This window comes from Nyctereutes procyonoides, unplaced genomic scaffold (assembly GCF_905146905.1).
Source record: "Nyctereutes procyonoides isolate TBG_1078 unplaced genomic scaffold, NYPRO_anot_genome, whole genome shotgun sequence".
NCBI classification, from domain to species: Eukaryota; Metazoa; Chordata; class Mammalia; order Carnivora; family Canidae; genus Nyctereutes; species Nyctereutes procyonoides.
The window spans coordinates 8551728-8568403 of record NW_026575131.1 but is presented as its reverse complement, the minus strand read 5'-3'; the positions used below and the strand labels follow the sequence as shown (position 1 = coordinate 8568403).

General features: G+C 46.8%; 1 protein-coding gene across 5 annotated transcripts in view; it reads left to right on the top strand.

The window, feature by feature from the left end:
- The window catches only part of MTMR14 (myotubularin related protein 14), a 46467-nt gene that overhangs the window by 14970 nt on the left and 14821 nt on the right, over positions 1–16676 (top strand). For 3 of the 5 annotated variants that reach the window (XM_055342783.1, XM_055342780.1, XM_055342785.1), the window contains exons 5-13: positions 36–96; positions 1597–1719; positions 2766–2839; positions 7928–7998; positions 8613–8687; positions 14339–14405; positions 15646–15731; positions 16012–16088; positions 16353–16389. In XM_055342783.1, coding sequence (XP_055198758.1) covers positions 36–96; positions 1597–1719; positions 2766–2839; positions 7928–7998; positions 8613–8687; positions 14339–14405; positions 15646–15731; positions 16012–16088; positions 16353–16389 — 671 coding nt within the window. The remainder of the gene's footprint in view (positions 1–35; positions 97–1596; positions 1720–2765; positions 2840–7927; positions 7999–8612; positions 8688–14338; positions 14406–15645; positions 15732–16011; positions 16089–16352; positions 16390–16676) is intronic. The other 2 variants (XM_055342784.1, XM_055342782.1) reach the window with 1 other exon arrangement.

The window sequence follows — 16676 nt, the reverse complement described above, 5'->3', positions numbered from 1 at the left end:
GCAACAGCCTTGGTGCTGACAGGTTTCTCTGGCAGGGGGTGCAGATGATGCCTGGGCAGATTCAGATGACATCACAGAGGAGGACTGCGCTCTTCGGTCAGTGCCAGATTGTTACGGATATGGGCTGTATCGGGGATGGGGTATCTGACCAGTGGTGGGCATTTTCATACCAGTGGTATATATTCATCACTGGTCCAGGTGAGTACATTGGTTCCTTTCCTTCCACTGCTAAGTCCATACCCCTGAAATAGGGTGATTAAGGTCCATCCCATAGCTTCTCACCAGAGCTGATTTTATTGGACATCTGAGCCATCTGTCTCACTCCTAGGCAATATCTCAGCCCGAGGGTCTGCAGGTCTGAATCAGGGCTCAGACATCTGTGTGTGTCTTCAAACCTTGTGGTTACCATGGTATGACCAGGATACTGATAGCTTGACAGGTGTCACACAGCACACCTGGTACCAAGGCACAAGGCAAAGGCTACAGTCCCCATGTGGGAGACCTAGAGACTAGATGTTACACAGTTCAAGTTGTGATTGATGCCATAATAGAGCTTGATATAAAGAAGTATTTTAGGCCCCCTTTAAGAGAGGAAATGGGCTGGTTCACACTCTTCTACCTCTTTTCCAAATGTTTTTGGAAAGTGACATCTTAGGATATTTTGGAAAAGCTCCTTTGCATGGTCTGTACCCGTGGAAAGTCTTTAACTGGTGTCAGGCATCTCTGGAATGCACACAAGCACCCTAGTAAGATCAGCTGCCCAAAATCATGGCTTGGTGCATGAAAAGGCATTTCACTATACCCGGTTCTGCCTGTTAGTTCCAAGAGCAGCAACCCTGGCTTGTGCTCAAGAATGTTTGGCGCTTCCCCCTGAGATCAGACGACCTCTGCTTCAGCCAGGCCGTCTTCCATAGCATACGTTATTCTTGGCAAGGAGACTGCTGTGGACAGCAGAGCAGTGGGCATTAAAAAATTAATTGTGACTCTGTACTCATTCTACTTTTGCCTTTATCTGTATGATCAAGAGACAGCCTGGGGTATTAGGAAAAATTTTATCTCCTTGCTTCTTAGACCTGCTCAGTAGAGGGAATTCACTTGCTAGTATTTCACAATCAGTTGATAAAACTTCGCTAAAAAGTCCATCTCCCAACAAGTATTTCATTCACTCTGTTACATTATGACCAAATCATATGGCTAAAAATGGTCATAAATGGGAAAAGGAGGGGGGAGATGGAGGGAGATAAACTCTAATAGAAGCTCAAAGACTCTATCAGCTACCAAGCTTGCTGCTTTTTAAAACTCAGATTATCTTGAGTCTTCTGGCTTAATGTCAAGCAGTGCCAAAAAGCCCTTTCCCAGTTTCTGGCTGCAAATTGCTCCTCTCTGAAATGTGTCCCAGAGAACAGGGTAATCTCTCAGAAAGTCACCCTCCCTGAAATGAGTTGTTCTGTCATTGGCCCTCCCTCCATCTTATGGAGAAGGGAAACAGAGGTTCTTGCCAGTGACATCCATACTTCCTTAAACACGCTCCCTGCCCCGCCAGAATTCTGTGAATGAATGTGCAGTACAACTTCTCCCTCTGGCTCTCTGTTTCAGAAGTTCCGACACACATCTTTTTGATAAGGTCAGAGGCTATGACATCAAGCTGCTTCGGTACCTGTCAGTCAAATACATCTGTGACCTAATGGTGGAGAACAAGAAGGTGAAGTTTGGCATGAAGTAAGTACAGGGACCTACTGCAAAATAGGCAGAGGTGATAGGTTCACCACTTTTCCTGTTGCTGGTGGTTTATAGCAGTTACCAAGGGCTCACCACATGCCAGACCTCATGCTGAGGGCCTTCTGTACATCTTCTAGCTGTATCTTCAAACATTCTTGCAAGGCAGGTTCTACTATGCCCCTCTTGCAAGTAAGAAACTAAAGCACAGAAAGGTTAAGTAACTTGCTCAAGGTCATGCAGATAGTAACTGAGGGGCCGTGAGTTTCTAACCTGTGCTCTGCTGCCTCCTCCTCTTAGATGCTCTTGAAGTTTTGTCCCTTGGCTCCAAGTTCTGCACCATCTCTGGTAGATTAGAGTTTCTTTCTAAATGGAACAACAAAAAAAAGTGTATGACCAATTTTTATTTCACATATGAACCAAACCTTAATTAGTTGATAAGGCAAAATTTGAAAATAATGGAACCTAGGTTGATGAGATAGTAAAAGTTTTTCCAAAAAAGTTTTTCATATTGACTTTACTGATGCTGAGGTCATCTTAGAAAATAAGACATACTGAGGCCTTACAGCTCAGCTGAATATTCCCTTCTCCCCTTCATCTGTTAGAATGTCCTCAGTCTTTACCTTTCAGATGCCATTTGTCTCCCCTCTTCAGGAGTCCTCAGTGAATATTGGAGAAGACAGTAGAGGCGAGAGTCCCCTAGAAACCCCCTTTGGACAGTGTCTTGGTTACTCGTTCTCATCTCGTTTCATCCCACCCTCTGTGTCAGGGTGGTTCTGCTGCCTTCATTTGTGGGACTTAGCAGGCAGTTTGCTGCAATTGTGGGTGCTGCAGAATTGGAGAGGAACCTCTCTTGCTTGATAGGTTAGAATAGGGGGAAGGGAAGTTACATTTCTTAATTGTTCAAGTCAGCACTGCTAACGGGAATCATTCCTAATTCTGAAGAGTAGTTTCTTCAGTAAGAGGTTCATTTTACGTTGTTGTAACACTCATTGGGGAATGGTGCATATGTGTTTTGATGCCTTAACACATTGCGTCCTATCTTGTAGTGTAACCTCCTCCGAGAAGGTGGACAAAGCCCAGCGCTATGCCGACTTCACTCTCCTCTCCATCCCGTATCCAGGTAGGGAGCTCTTTTCAGGGTCTAGTCAAGTGGCAGGTTTCCTAGGAGTGGGGGCTCTTAGAGGCCATCTGCAAACCTTCTATACTTAGGTACATAGGTGCCCTGGAACTTTCCCAGATGAATTTATGTTTTGTTTTAAAGATTTATTTCTGGGATGCCTGGGTGGCTCAGTGGTTGAGCATCTGCCTTTAGCTCAGGGCATGATCCTGGTATCTGGGATCGAGTCCCATATCAGGCCCCTTGCAGGGAGCCTGCTTCTCCTTCTGCCTATGTCTCTACCTCTCTCTCTCTGTGTCTCTCATAAATAAATAAATAAAATCTTAAAAAAAAAGATTTATTTCTTTATTTGAGAGAAAAGGGAGAGAGTACAGACTACGCACTGAGTAGTGAGCCAGACGTGGGGCTCAATCTCATGACCTGAGATCATGACCTGAGGTGAAACCAAGAGTCAGATGCTTAACCGACTGAGCCACCCAGGTACTCCTCTTATGTTGATCAGCATAGGACACTGGCTCTGAGTCTTAAGCTCTTATACCTAAGTTAAGGTAGGATGCTGTCCCGGAAGGCACTTTCCACTCCAGGTCCATCCAGGGATTGGGTCCTGGCTCAGCTACTACTACTATAACCTTCCAAGTTACTTCACCTCTCCAAGCCTCAGCTTTTCTCAGGTGTCTGGAACTTGGAAAGGCTTGACTCAAGGTTTTTTGTGAAGCTTAGATGAGATCATGTTTGTGAAAGTGCTCTGTGCAGGTAAAATACTATTTCAGCATAAAACAACATCACTACTACCCTGTGTCAGCAACTAATCATGCTGTGCTGGCCTGTGTGGATGTGAACCTTTGAATGTCTGTCTTGGGGTGATCAGGTTATTTATGGAAATTACCCTAGGTGAGGCCCTCCTGGTGATGAAGAACGTAATTGCTGTGTCCCCAGTTGTACACCATTGGTGGCCTCACCATGTTGTAAAGCACTCTGGTATACGCGGGGCTAGCTGCATTTGTCTGTGGTGCATAGATCTGTATGCGACCTGTGGCCAGGGCAGTATTGTATGCACCGGATACTAAAACTGTATTGGTCCAGTTGGTAATATTTAAGCTTTCTGACAACATCTGCTTGTTCAGCAAGGGAAGCCCAGGAGCCCTAATGTCAGCCCAAGGCTTTGTCAACAGACGGCAGGAAATGTACTCTTTTTCCTTGAAACCTTTCTTCTGTTTCTCAGCATCAGCATCTGCGTTCAGTCCTCTGTTGGACCTTGTCTCCTCACATTGGAGCCACATAGCCAATAGCAAGAGCAAACCAGTGACAACAGGTTGCTGTACAGCCAGGTCTTCTCATTAGAACTACAAGTTTATCTATGTCTGGCAGGAGAGGGTATCCTCACCGGTTGCAAGCTCGTGGTATTCAAACCACAACTTTTTTTTTTAATATTTATTTATTTATTTATGAGAGAGAGAGAGAGAGAGAGAGAGGCAGGCAGAGACACAGGCAGAGGGAGAAGCAGGCTCCATGCAGGGAGCCCTATGTGGGACTTGATCCCAGGTCTTCAGGACCACGACCTGGACCGAAGCCGGCGCTAAACTGCTGAGCCACCCGGGCTGCCCTCAAACCACAACTCTTGATAGCCAGGCACTCTTACAGTACTGGCCTCCCCTGGAGTCTGTGCTCACTCTGCTCTGCCAGCTTAGTGGTTAGTGCCATGTAGAGCAGGGCATGAGTCCTAGCCCTAGTACTGTATGTCTTTGAACAAGTGCCTTAACCCCGCCTAGCACTGGCTTTATCCTCCATAGAATGAAGATAATGGTGCTTATTTCAAGGCAAAGTGCCAGACCTATCCCTAAAACGGCCTCAGTAAGCAGCAGGCTAAATGATGGGTACACATGGAGGACAGGCTCAGGGGATGTTCCTCTTTGAAAGCTGCTGTGGGCAGATGTAAACCATAATGACTCTGTGGGCTTGTCAGTATCAGAGCCATGTTGTGACAGAAGTGTCTTGCCCAGAGTGTCTGGGCTGAAGCGGTTAGATAGCTCTAAAGCTGATTTTCAGACCTAGCTCCGGACCCCCAGGAGATGTTCTGGGAGTTCACGGACCGAAGTACTCTGCCGAACAGGAAAAAAATCTGTGCTGTGTGAGGAACCACGCATCACTTTTTTTTTGTTGTTTATATTTAGGTCTTAAGTAAGCTTGGTTTAAAAAAAAAAAAGTTTTGCTAGAAGTTTGCATACTACTGCTCTCAGAACTATAGCACAATATCCTTTCTGCTGTTGTGTGGCAACTTGCTACGAGACTCCCAAAATGTTAACACTCTTTGACCTCATACTCAGCAGGACACGTTGCAGCTAACTTGGGGCTGAGGATGTTCATCATGATGTCTGTTTATACTGGCAGAACATGAGAGGCATGTTCAGTAGTCAGAATAATGATTACATAGTCATAGAAAAATGCTTAGACTTTTTGATATGAAAAGATGCTTAAGATGCTAAGCAGGACACAAAGTGTATAGTACAGTGTCAACAATGTAAAGGAAAAAGTGCTTTCACAAAAGGGTGTGAAGGAAATATGCCAAAATGGTAAGATGCTACAACCTTTGAATTTTTTCCCTGTCCTTCCCAAGGTATCTTTGTACTGTATCTGATAGTTGTGTGTATGTATTGGTGGGAGGGAAAGAAAAAGGAATCAATAGAAACCAAAAAAGCCAGAGGTGGGGGAGATGCCATCACACATCCATATAAGGGGACAGGAGAAGCACTTTTTACTTGCTATGCTTATGTTCTTGAATTTCTTTACAAGCCTGGATTAGTTCATCCCAAGAAAAGAAACAGTTACCATTACTGAAACCCCAGTGATGAACTGTGCTTTGTAGCTGTTCATGGCATCTCAGCTGAGTCCTCTGATAAGCAGGTGGCCAGACAGGAAGTCTGATGCTCTGAGTTCTAGCTCTGTCAAATGAACTTGGGCTTGGACTGGCCCTCGGGCGGGAAAAGTATTCTGAGAGCACTTCCTTCAGCACACCAAAATAGACTGAAGACTCAGCTGCACAAGTCTGATTGGTTTTTCTCCTTGAGCAAGTGGCTGTTCTCACCCCCACTCTTGGTCCCATCCCTCTTGTGTCTCAGCAGGTTCAGGAGGCTCTTCAGGTAATAAATGTCAGGCATTGCCGTAGGTACTGAATCTATTTTAATTCTGTCCATTTCTCCAAGAAATTGCCTCCGCATCACAGGCCAGCTGGATCAGTCCAGAGTCTGCAGTTTTGATCTGAGGAGGTCAAGTTTGAGAAAACAGTCCTTCAGAGGACCTCTCTGAGAGATAATTGGTGGCATTTCTAAACCTGAGCTCAAAAGCCTAGGGCCTCTGTCTGATACTTATATTTTTTCTTTCTGCCAGTGAGGCACCTTAGAATAGACTGGAGTGTGAGAGCTGAGGATAGTTTCCTGATTTCTCAATCAGCAGCAAGGCCTGAGGGATTAGTGTGCAGAAGTGTATAGGGGGTGGAAGCCAAGGATAGAGGACATGGGCTGGGTCTCCAGATCTTCCTCTCTGAAGGAACCTTTCCTATCTTCCCTGGAATGACCTCATACAGGAACCTGGCCCAAGAGTAGCTGGGAAAGTTCCATGTAATTTTTTTGGCCTGTTGCCACCTCCACAGAATTCAGACAGCTGTTGTATTGCCTTTGGGTAGGGATCTCACCAGACTTGGACCTGTGGTTAAAGTCATGTACCCTCCAAAATTTGTATTGGTTCTAGTTGAGGAAGTGAGAAAACTTTGAGAAGCTACCTTGAAGTGCCTTCTCCACTCTCGAAGCCATGGCAGCCCCAGAATGCTCACTGTGCTGTAGTATATGAGCAAGCCCATTCTCTCTGAGCCAAGCAGTTGACTAAGTTGCAGGGCTGGCCTTGTGGGTTCTTCCTGCAGCAGCAACATTGTGATAATAAACCCTATTATTTTTTTTTGTTTGTTTGTTTGGTTTGGGGGTTTTTTGTTTTGTTTTTTTTTTTAATTTTTATTTTTAAAATTTTTTTAATTTAAATTCAACTTGCCAACATAGTAGAACACCCAGCGCTCATCCCCTCAAATTAAACCCTATTATTTATAATATTAATGGCTTTCATTTGAAAGCCATCTGTACCAGTGCTTGCTAGGTGTTTTATTTATTTTTTTAGTAGTTTATTTATTCATGAGAATCACAGAGAGAGAGGCAGAGACATAGGCAGAGGGAGAAGCAGGCTCCCTGTGAAGAGCCCAATGTGGGACTTGATCCCAGGACCCCAGGATCACGACCTGAGCCACAGGCAGACGCTCAACCACTGAGCCACCCAGGCATCCCTTGCTAGATGTTTTATATGTATTGTTTCATCTTTAACCATTTTATAAATGAGAAAAATCAAGGTTTAGAGAAGGTAAACAACTGTTTGTAGTCACAGAGCTAAGTGAAAGGCTGGATTTGAAGCTAAGAATGTTGCTGAAGTCCCTTCTTTCCTCTGTTCCTCTCTGTATCCCTGAAGGCCTACCCTGGCAGAGTTTCTTATAGTTTTAGAGAGTGATACAGAAAAGTACCTCTCAACCAGGTTTGTTGGAGATGGAAATGTCTCTTGAGCACCTGTCATGTTTTAGGCACTATCTGTGGTCTTTTCCAATATGTCACTGGAGGCCTGTGAGGTTGGTGTTAGGAGGGAGAATAGTTCTCGGTTAACTAGGTAAGTGGCTGAGAAAAGTGCTGCCAGCGCTCAGACTGTAAACCATGCTTTGTTTGCTGGCTGTTGGCACTTCAGGGACATGTAGGACAAAGGGATCTGAAATCAGGGAGAAGTGACCAGTAATCACTGAGCCCAGATGGAGAGAGACACAAAGAGGTGTGCAGGTAGGCAATACCTCATCAGGAAGCCTTGTAACTAGAAACCCAAGGAGCACTGGAGACTCGTCCCCTAGCTCCTGCCTGCCCATGCTCGTCCACCCGTGGCAGCTGTGGTCTCCTAGGAGGCCCATCGGGATGGAGAAGTGCGTCAGCTGGTGGCCCCTTGGTCAGCACTCCCAGGCATCGCAGGAAACTGGGCTAGCAAAGGAAGTGTCTTAACTTCGCCCTTCTTTTCCAGGCTGTGAATTTTTCAAGGAATATAAGGATCGGGATTACATGGCAGAAGGGCTCATTTTTAACTGGAAGCAGGTACGAGCAGTAACATTCATCAGCTTGGGTCCTAATATTTCTTTGCAAAGGGCGACCATGGAGAATAGCTTGCCTTCTCTTTGGGGAAAACAACTACCTTTTCCTTTCTCTTTTCTCCCATGGATGAGTATCATTATTTTCCTTCCTCTTTTCTTTGTATGTACATGTTTAAGTTCCCCTATATACTTTCCTCTCCCCTTTTAATTTATCCATGTCTTCACAGAATTTTTCAGGGATAATTAATTAGGAAATATCCTTCCTCTGTGCTTTACCATCTGGGTAAAAAGTCGGGCCAACATTCTGTTCCTTTCCCAGTCGGCAGGAGCAGGCCACAGGAGCCTGCTGGATGCTGAATACAGATTTGTCACGTTTGTCTCAGCAGCAAACACTAGGAAAGCCCACTGAAAAACTGCACTTGGAAGCAGTATCTGGCCTCTTTGATTTTAAAACTGTCACTGTCAGGGTAGCACAGGCATCTGGCCCGGAGACAGCAAGTACTGTGGAGGGATGTCCTGCCTGCCTGTGGTAATCACAGCTTCAGGGTCATGACATGCCCTGTCGCCATGGCTTCTCCTAGTGGCCACTGCATCTCACAAGTGTCTTTCTGCCTCCAGGACTACGTTGATGCCCCACTCAGCATCCCTGATTTCCTGACTTGCTCTCTGAACATTGACTGGAGCCAGTATCAGGTGAGGGGCCTGACTCAAGCAGAGCAGGATAAGGGTTGGGTGGAGGGGATCCCTGGTGCCTGCCCCACAAGTCCTTCATGCAGGTACCAAAAAGTCTGGCTCATGCCCTCTGACCTCTCACAGCCTAGGAAAGGAGCTGCTTATCCATTTAACTCTCTCCTGATTTGCTTTTGACCCAGAAAATCAAAGCTTTCTGATCACGACTCACTCAAAGATTTACATCCACCAGCAGGTTCTGTTTCCAGATGACCTCATGGAGTCTGCTTTTCCAGCTCTGGGCTTTAGTGACTTTTTTCATTTTTCCTTTTAAATGCATGTTCTGCCAGAGGAAGTGTAGAGCTCTGTCTGACCTCGTTTGATTACAGAAACTTTAAAATTATTTCCATTGCACTCCTCTCCCCTCTCACCCTGGAAGGGGCCCCAGTCTTACTGGATGGATCCATCTCTGTACTATGCTTAGCCCAGTGTAGAAATCAAAAGGCCATCAGCAGTTTCCTTGCCACTTGCTTCATCCAGGATAAGCAGCCTTGCTCTCTCCACTGCCTTCCCCATGTCCATTCCTTCTGCCTGGCTGCCGCTTCTCATCTCCTCTCATCTAGCTGATACACAGCTTTTAGGATTCAGCTCTAGTGTCTACTAAGGAACCCGTGATGCACCTCCTCTCCCCTGTCCCCAGAGGATTAGGTGCCTGTGTCTGCATTCCCATTTACCCTGGGCATACCTGTCGTGGAATTTTCCACTGAGCTGTAGTCACTAATATCGGGATCTGCCACTCCATCTCTGGTAGACAGCTCCAGGAGGACGGGGAACCACAGCTTGTGCAGCCCCAGCACAGAAACTGGCACGGAGCCTAGAGCTGGAAAGGCCACACCAGTGAATGCCTAGGAAACATCCTGTTTCCCTCTCTTTTTTTTTGCCACAGGGTCTGGACAGTTCCCCATCCAGCCTTGAGGTCTCCCTCTGTCAGAGAGGCCAGACTCACCTATTAGGCAGCTTTGTAGGCTTTGTCATCCTGGTCTGTAAGTGGTCTGTAAAGGGAGAGGCTGTGCTTATCTTTTTTTTTTTTTTTTTAAGATTTTATTTATTCATGGGAGACACAGGCCGAGGGAGAAGCAGGCTCCCCACAGGGATCATGACCTGAGTCAAAGGCAGAGGCTCAACCACTAAGCCATCCAGGTGCCCCTGTGCTTATCTTTTATACACAGCCCCTGATTACAAAGGAGATACTATTTGAAAGAGTTCAAGTGGTATCAGGTGTTCTTGATGCAGGTGTTTCTATAAGAGGGAACTTTAGGAAGAAGAGCAGACTAGTTTTTTGTTGTGCCCAAAAGCCTGGAGAAGGAGTGGGTTGGAGGACCCTATTTCCTGGTCTCAAGTGCTAGGCAGTACCTAGACAGATTGAGTGGAAAACCTGCAGGTTTCCTTCTTGATTTCTTGATTTGTCATATGCAGAGGTGTCAAATGGGCCCTACCGCAGCCAGTCTTATTCTTCTTTCTGGCACCATTCTTCTTTTTTTTTTTTTTAGATTTATGTGTTTATTTTAGAGAGAGTGTGTGTGTAAGCCAAATAAGGTACAAATAGAAATAGGGGTTTATTTTTTTTCTTTTTTTTTTAAATTTATTTATGATAGTCACAGGAGAGAGAGAGAGAGAGAGAGAGAGAGAGAGAGAGAGAGAGAGAGAGAGAGAGAGAGAGGCAGAGACATAGGCAGAGGGAGAAGCAGGCTCCATGCACCGGGAGCCCGATGTGGGATTCAATCCCGGGTCTCCAGGATTGCGCCCTGGGCCAAAGGCAGGCGCCAAACCGCTGGGCCACCCACGGATCCCTAGAAATAGGGGTTTAATGTGTTGATGTTGCCTAGGATGTATGTCTCTTTAGGAAGGAGCCTTGTATATAGGAGTTCTGCTTAGTAGATCAAGGCTATGGATCTAGGCCCCTAGATCTAGATCTACCTAGATCTACTTTGCTCAACCCTTCTCTCAAGGCTTTGTGGTTTTGAGCAAGTAGCCTCGCTTTCCTCTAAAAGTGGAGTTGACGACACCTATTTCAGAATTGTGGCAAGGTTCAAGTATGATCACAGTATGAAAGTGGCCTCTTAACTGAAATGTCAAACCAATTTTAATGATAATTAAGAAGTAGGCTGCTAGCCTTTTGACTCAAGGGAGTGAACACTAATAAAACTCTAGGCACAAAAGTAGGAGGGCAGGGCGTCTTCCCTCTCCAGTATTGCTCAGCCCCTTGGTCTCACTGGGCCTCGTACCATCATCTTCCTCAGCCAGGTGTGGGCTCTGCCTTGTCAGCCCCTTTCAGCACAAGTGTCTAGGACTCCGTTACTCCTCCTTACCTCCCCAGGTGACCTCATCTATTGTCCATTCTGTTAGCCCACTGCTATGTCACTTGACATGGGATTCTGAGCCATGTCTTTCTTGGGGAGCCATGTCTACATCACCTCTTATGAGTGTCCCTTCATGCAAGCACCTTAAACTCAAGCTGTCTGAAATGGAATTAGCCATAACCCAGGACACCCCAGGCCTTCAACCATTTACCCAGATGCTCAAAGTCAAAATGTGCGTTTTTCTCCTCCCACATCCATTGTCAGTTCCCATCAGTTCTCTAAGTCTCTGCCCCTGGTGAAACTCTCTAGATCTTCTTGCTTCCATTTCCTGTACTGGCCTAATCCAAGCCACTGTCATCTGAGTGCATCTCATGTCTGAATGGGGGCCTCATTGAGGGAGACCAGGAAATAGTAAACACGAAGTATTTGAATGGGGCCTCGCAGATAAGAATACTGAAATGATAGAACAAGATCACCACTGTCACCTCTTCCTTAGAATTCACCACTGACTTTCCTGTTTTCCTCAGAGTACAGTCCACCGACCCTCAGTGGGCCACTCTGCTCCACACAGTCCAGCCTTGACCTTGTGACTTCCCTCTTCCTATCCAGCCACACTGACCTCCTCTCAGCCCCTTGGGGATGAATGCTCTCCAGGTGTGCACATACTTTTCTCTCTGCCAGAAAAAACTTGTCTCCTTTGCCTACCCTCTTACATGGATGTCACTCTCTTCAGGAAGCTTCCCTACTGGTCCCCGTGGATCATACTAGGCTCAGCTCACCAGGTACATGATCCTGCAGGGTCCCACAGGTCTCCTTTGATTCAGCACACCTGCAGAAGTTCCCTTTGCCTTTCCTTTCTTACAGCCCTGTTAGGGAGCTGGGGCTACCCTGGAATCTGCTGTTTACCAGGGCCAGGTTCTCCGTGATATTCACAAGTGCAGGAGCACTTTTGGCAGTATATGTATGGATGTTGCTGCCTTCCATGTAACCGGATGGAATTCCTTAGAGGTCTGCTCATTCTTTCTGTGCCATAAGACCCCTTCTAGTGGCTGCTTCTCCTCCAGCTGGCCTCTGACCATTAACAGTCAGAGGAGTAATGTTCTACAGGTGCCTTCTAGTCCCAAAGCACTAGGCCTTGTAGATGTAGAGATTCTAGGACAGCCTCTACCCTCACTAGGAAAAGAGGCAGCAACATAATCATCACCTGGGTAGTAGAGGTATCGACCAGTGGCTACTGAAGACTCAGTAGAAGATAATGGGGGCTGGGCCTTTGAAGGGTGAGTAAGAGTTTGCCAGCCGTGGGGAAGAGTACTCCAAGCATAGACATATAAGTGGTGGCATGGTGCTGAGCTCTGCCCCTAGACACTTTAATGGAGCACTTAGGAAGGGAGAATTAATGCTGAGCTTAGATTTTAGTGCATTTCTCTGGTCCTCCTCACATTCTGCAGGCCCCTCAAACTTTAGTTTCATAGTCTGCTATTAGAGAAGTCCCTACAACATAGCGTGTGACTGCAAACATGAATCTCACAGTCTGACAGGGCCGGATTCTGCCCTAGGTCAGGGTAGCTAATGACTTTGGGCCTCTCCCAACCCCAAGCTTGCCAGCCTGAGGTTCCTATCCCAGCACTGGGCACACTGAATCTACTGTCTCTCCCCTGGGCCTTGCTTCCCCTTCCAGTTGCCACCTTGGTTATTGGAGCTCTGCAGGTCACAGCCCTTGGTCACTTGCTGCCCTCTCCTGGCTACTGCAGCCTTTCCCCGGCTTACCTGACCTCTGTTTCTTTTGTGCTGCTGCAGGGCTCCTGCCTTCTCCCCTACCTCCCTCCTGCTTTTCCTCACCTTCAAAAATCACAGCTCAGAGGAAATCCATTGGCAATGGTGTGTATGACAGGTTGAGCCAGATGAGTGACGAGACCCCTGAGCTACTACGGGTAATGGCTTTATTAGTGCAGTGCTGCAGCAGCTGTCTCCAGAGCTGCTGGAAGTAGGTCAGAGCTCTCCAGGGGCTGTGGGAGGGTCAGGTAAATGAGCCTGTTTTAAATTCCTGGGAAAACCATGCCAATTACAGGTGCCATGTTCAACCCTCCCCCAGGAAATGCTCTCTTACTAGCACCCGCTGCCCACTCCACACAGCCCCAGAACATTGGTAAGCAGTTGTTTAGGAAGCTGTCCTCAGCTGGGGAGAATGAGGCCTCAGAACTGGGTCAGGCCCTTCCATGGAATTCTAGATTTCAGTAGACTATTTCTCAGACCATCTGGCCTAGACCTTTTGCTTGGGCTAGAGCGGAAGTTCCATGCTTTTTGTAGTTTTTCTTATTTTTCGTCTTCCCTATCACAGACCTCCTGTTTTAAAAAGATTTTGTCCGCCAATCAGACTGCACTTATCATTCATCAAAAGACAAAGTATACAGGGGCACCTGGGTGTTGCAGTTGAGTATCCAATTCTTGGTTTCGGCTCAAGTTGTGATCTCAGGGTCATGAAATTGAGCCCCGCATGGGGCTCAGCACTTGGGATTCTCTCTCTCTCTCTCTCCCTCTGCTCCTCCCACTTGTGCACTCACTCTCTCTCTGTCTCTAAAGTAAGTAAATCAATCCTTAAAAAAAAAAAAAAATAGGGGGTCCCTGGGTGGCTCAGCGGTTTGGCGGCTGCCTTTGGCCCAGGGCATGATATTGGAGTCCTGGGATCGAGTCCCGCATCAGGCTCCCTGCATGGAGCCTGCTTCTCTCTCTGCCTGTGTCTCTGCCTCTCTTTCTGTGTCTCTCATGAATAAATGAATAAAATCTTTAAAAATAAATAAATAAAATAAAAATAAAGACAGAGTACGCAGTGAAATAGCAGGAAAAAGTGACTAAAACATAGTTGAGAAGGTTGAAGTTTTGATATTTTCTGTGATGTTATAGTAAATGAAAGAATGGCTTTCTATTTGGCACCAGTGGTCACAGACTCAAGGCTTTTTGTTTGCTTCTATCAACTACCTAGACAGCCAAGCTGGGAGCCCAGGGTTTAGAGGAGGCTAACGTGTGGCTGCTGCTGCTGGGTGTAGGGCTATGAGTTGCCTGGCCCCTGTATGGCTTCCTACTCCTCACCATCACATTATATATTAGAATACAGGATAAGGGTGGCCCACAGGAAGAGGTGGGGGGAGCTCTTGGAGTGGGGTGAAATCTCAGATTATCTGGGATTTGGGGCCTATGGCCTATGACCAAGATCCTTGGGAATTTGTTGCCACAAAATAACTCTTTGATTTTATTTTTTAAAGTTCTCAGTCTGAGTTAAATATCGATTCCTAGACACCTTTTATTGTTCTTCAACAGAGTTGGGACCTGGTGCAACAAACACAAAACTACCTGAAACTGCTGCTTTCCATAATTAATAGCGATGGTGAGTCTGCCTCTGCTGAGCCCTCAAGCCATTGGACCTCTGGGTATTCCCAGGCCTTAGTACCATGAATATGTTTTTTTGGGATTCACACACCTACCTTTTGCTTTATAGAAGAAGGAGGTAGGGATTTCTCTTGTCCATTGGTAGCTCTATTTCACATCCTCAAAACTTTGGAAAACAAAATTGTGAGCAGCTCATTACCATCTGAACTATATACATGGGGTTTTACACTAGATCAGCTGACCTTCGACCATCAGTGTTGTGTATGGGGCCAGAATTGCCTCTTCTAATTCAGAAATCTGGAGAAAATGAGTTCTGATTTCTTATTAGGCACTTAAAAAAGTCCCTAGAGGGCCTGTTCTCTGGATAGTACTCTAGCTGCCTTGGCTGTTTTGATTGGATGGGCTCATCATGCCCAGTGTCTATAGGTTAGACTAAGTGGATATCAGTCAAGACTTCTGTGTGCTGTGGGGTTGCCCTTGCTTAAACAAGTGGAAATGTATTAGCTTATATAACCAAGAAAGCTCCAAAGCAGACCCAGGTGCCTAAGAAATGTCACAAAGAATTATTTTTCATACCTCCTTGTTTTTCATACCTACTGTCTGGTTAGCTTCATGCTGGTAACCATTCTTGTTTTCTGCCATCCTATCTCCCCCAGAAAAGGGGGAGAGTCTCTGTCCCAGAGCTCATGCTCATTGACTCAGTTTGGGTCAAGTGCCCATCCTTGAACCAGGTACTATGGCCAACTCTATAAAAAAGTCACATGTCTACATCTGGAGTTAAGTAGTGGTTCTCTTCTGGAGAAGTGGGTGTTATAGGAACTAGAGGAAGGCTACTAGCATTTGGTGGGTGTTAGCCAAGAATCCAGATGTCCTGCAGTTCCTGGGACAGCCCTGCACAGTGAATTGCCTTCCCAAAAATACCTGTAGGGACCCCTGAGGAATGCTGGGTGGGGATATGCAGGTCAGCCCCACCTAAATTACCGGGGCAGTACTGCTTTCCTAGAAGTACCTAGAAAGGTAGCCAGAAGAAAGAAGAAATACTGTGTACAGAGACAAGTGCCTGTCACCCCCGCTTCCTGGGACTAGGTTGGAGAAGAATCTTGGGGAGGCCGACCAGGAAGAGGGAGACTAGGGATGGTATGGCTCTCTGACACCAAGCCAGGGTGATGGCATATCCTCTTCTCATGCATCCATATTTGCTTTTCTTCTGGGTTTCCTGCTATGTGGTTCCTGAGTAGATGACAGCGGGCTGCTGGTACACTGTATCTCAGGCTGGGATCGGACCCCCCTCTTCATCTCTCTCCTACGCCTTTCCTTGTGGGCTGTGAGTATGGATGGGCTGGGTGATGGGGTCAAGGAGCTTGCTGAGGACATCTACTAAAATTTACTCTCTGGGAGCATTAAGACTGTCTCCAGAAATTAGAGTTTTGGAGGGAGGGACCCTAAGTGTTCAGAGCAAGTGTTAGGTTTAACACTGTTTTGGGGACTGTTGGGCAGCCTAGTTGTCACTGGGCCTGTGGTTGCTGTTCAGCTCCTGGGACAAGGCGCGGGCTTTGTGATGGCTGGAATCATCTTTCTAAGCATGTCTCTTTGGTCTCTTCCAGGATGGACTTATCCACACATCCCTAAAGCCTGCTGAGATCCTCTACCTAACTGTGGCCTATGACTGGTTCCTCTTTGGGTAAGCCTTCGGGAAGTGGCAGGTTATTGGGTGGGCACAATGCCTTGGGAGCCATGTTTCTGTGTGTCTGTGGATGTGGTGGTTCCTATGACAGGGTAACAAGTGAAGGCAGTCCCACCTCCTTGGGAAAGACTGAAGGTGGTTGTCAGGCCCCACCTGAGATTGTGGTGCCAAAGCCATGGACTGTCCCTGTCACTCCAGTCCCCCTTTGCCCTGCCATCTTGGGGCGTGGCTTGCTTTGACCTCCTCGCCTTCTTGTTTCAGGCACATGTTGGTAGATCGGCTCAGCAAAGGAGAGGAGGTGGGTACTGTGAGCAAATGCCAGGGCTCTGAGAGCAACAGCATGATGTTCTGTTTGGTGTCCATACATAGAGGGCAGTTCCTTGCCCAGTGCATGTGGGCATCAGGCAGCATGGCCATTAAAGCACCAGCACAGTAGCCCCCATTCTGAGCCCCCATTCCTCTCCTGTGCAATAGAGAGAACACTTGCCCACATGGCTGCAATGACCTCCATCTGTCAGTCCTCTTCCCCTGGCCTTTGCTGCCATCTTTCTCACAGGCGACCTTGTTTTCTGTAGTTATGGAACC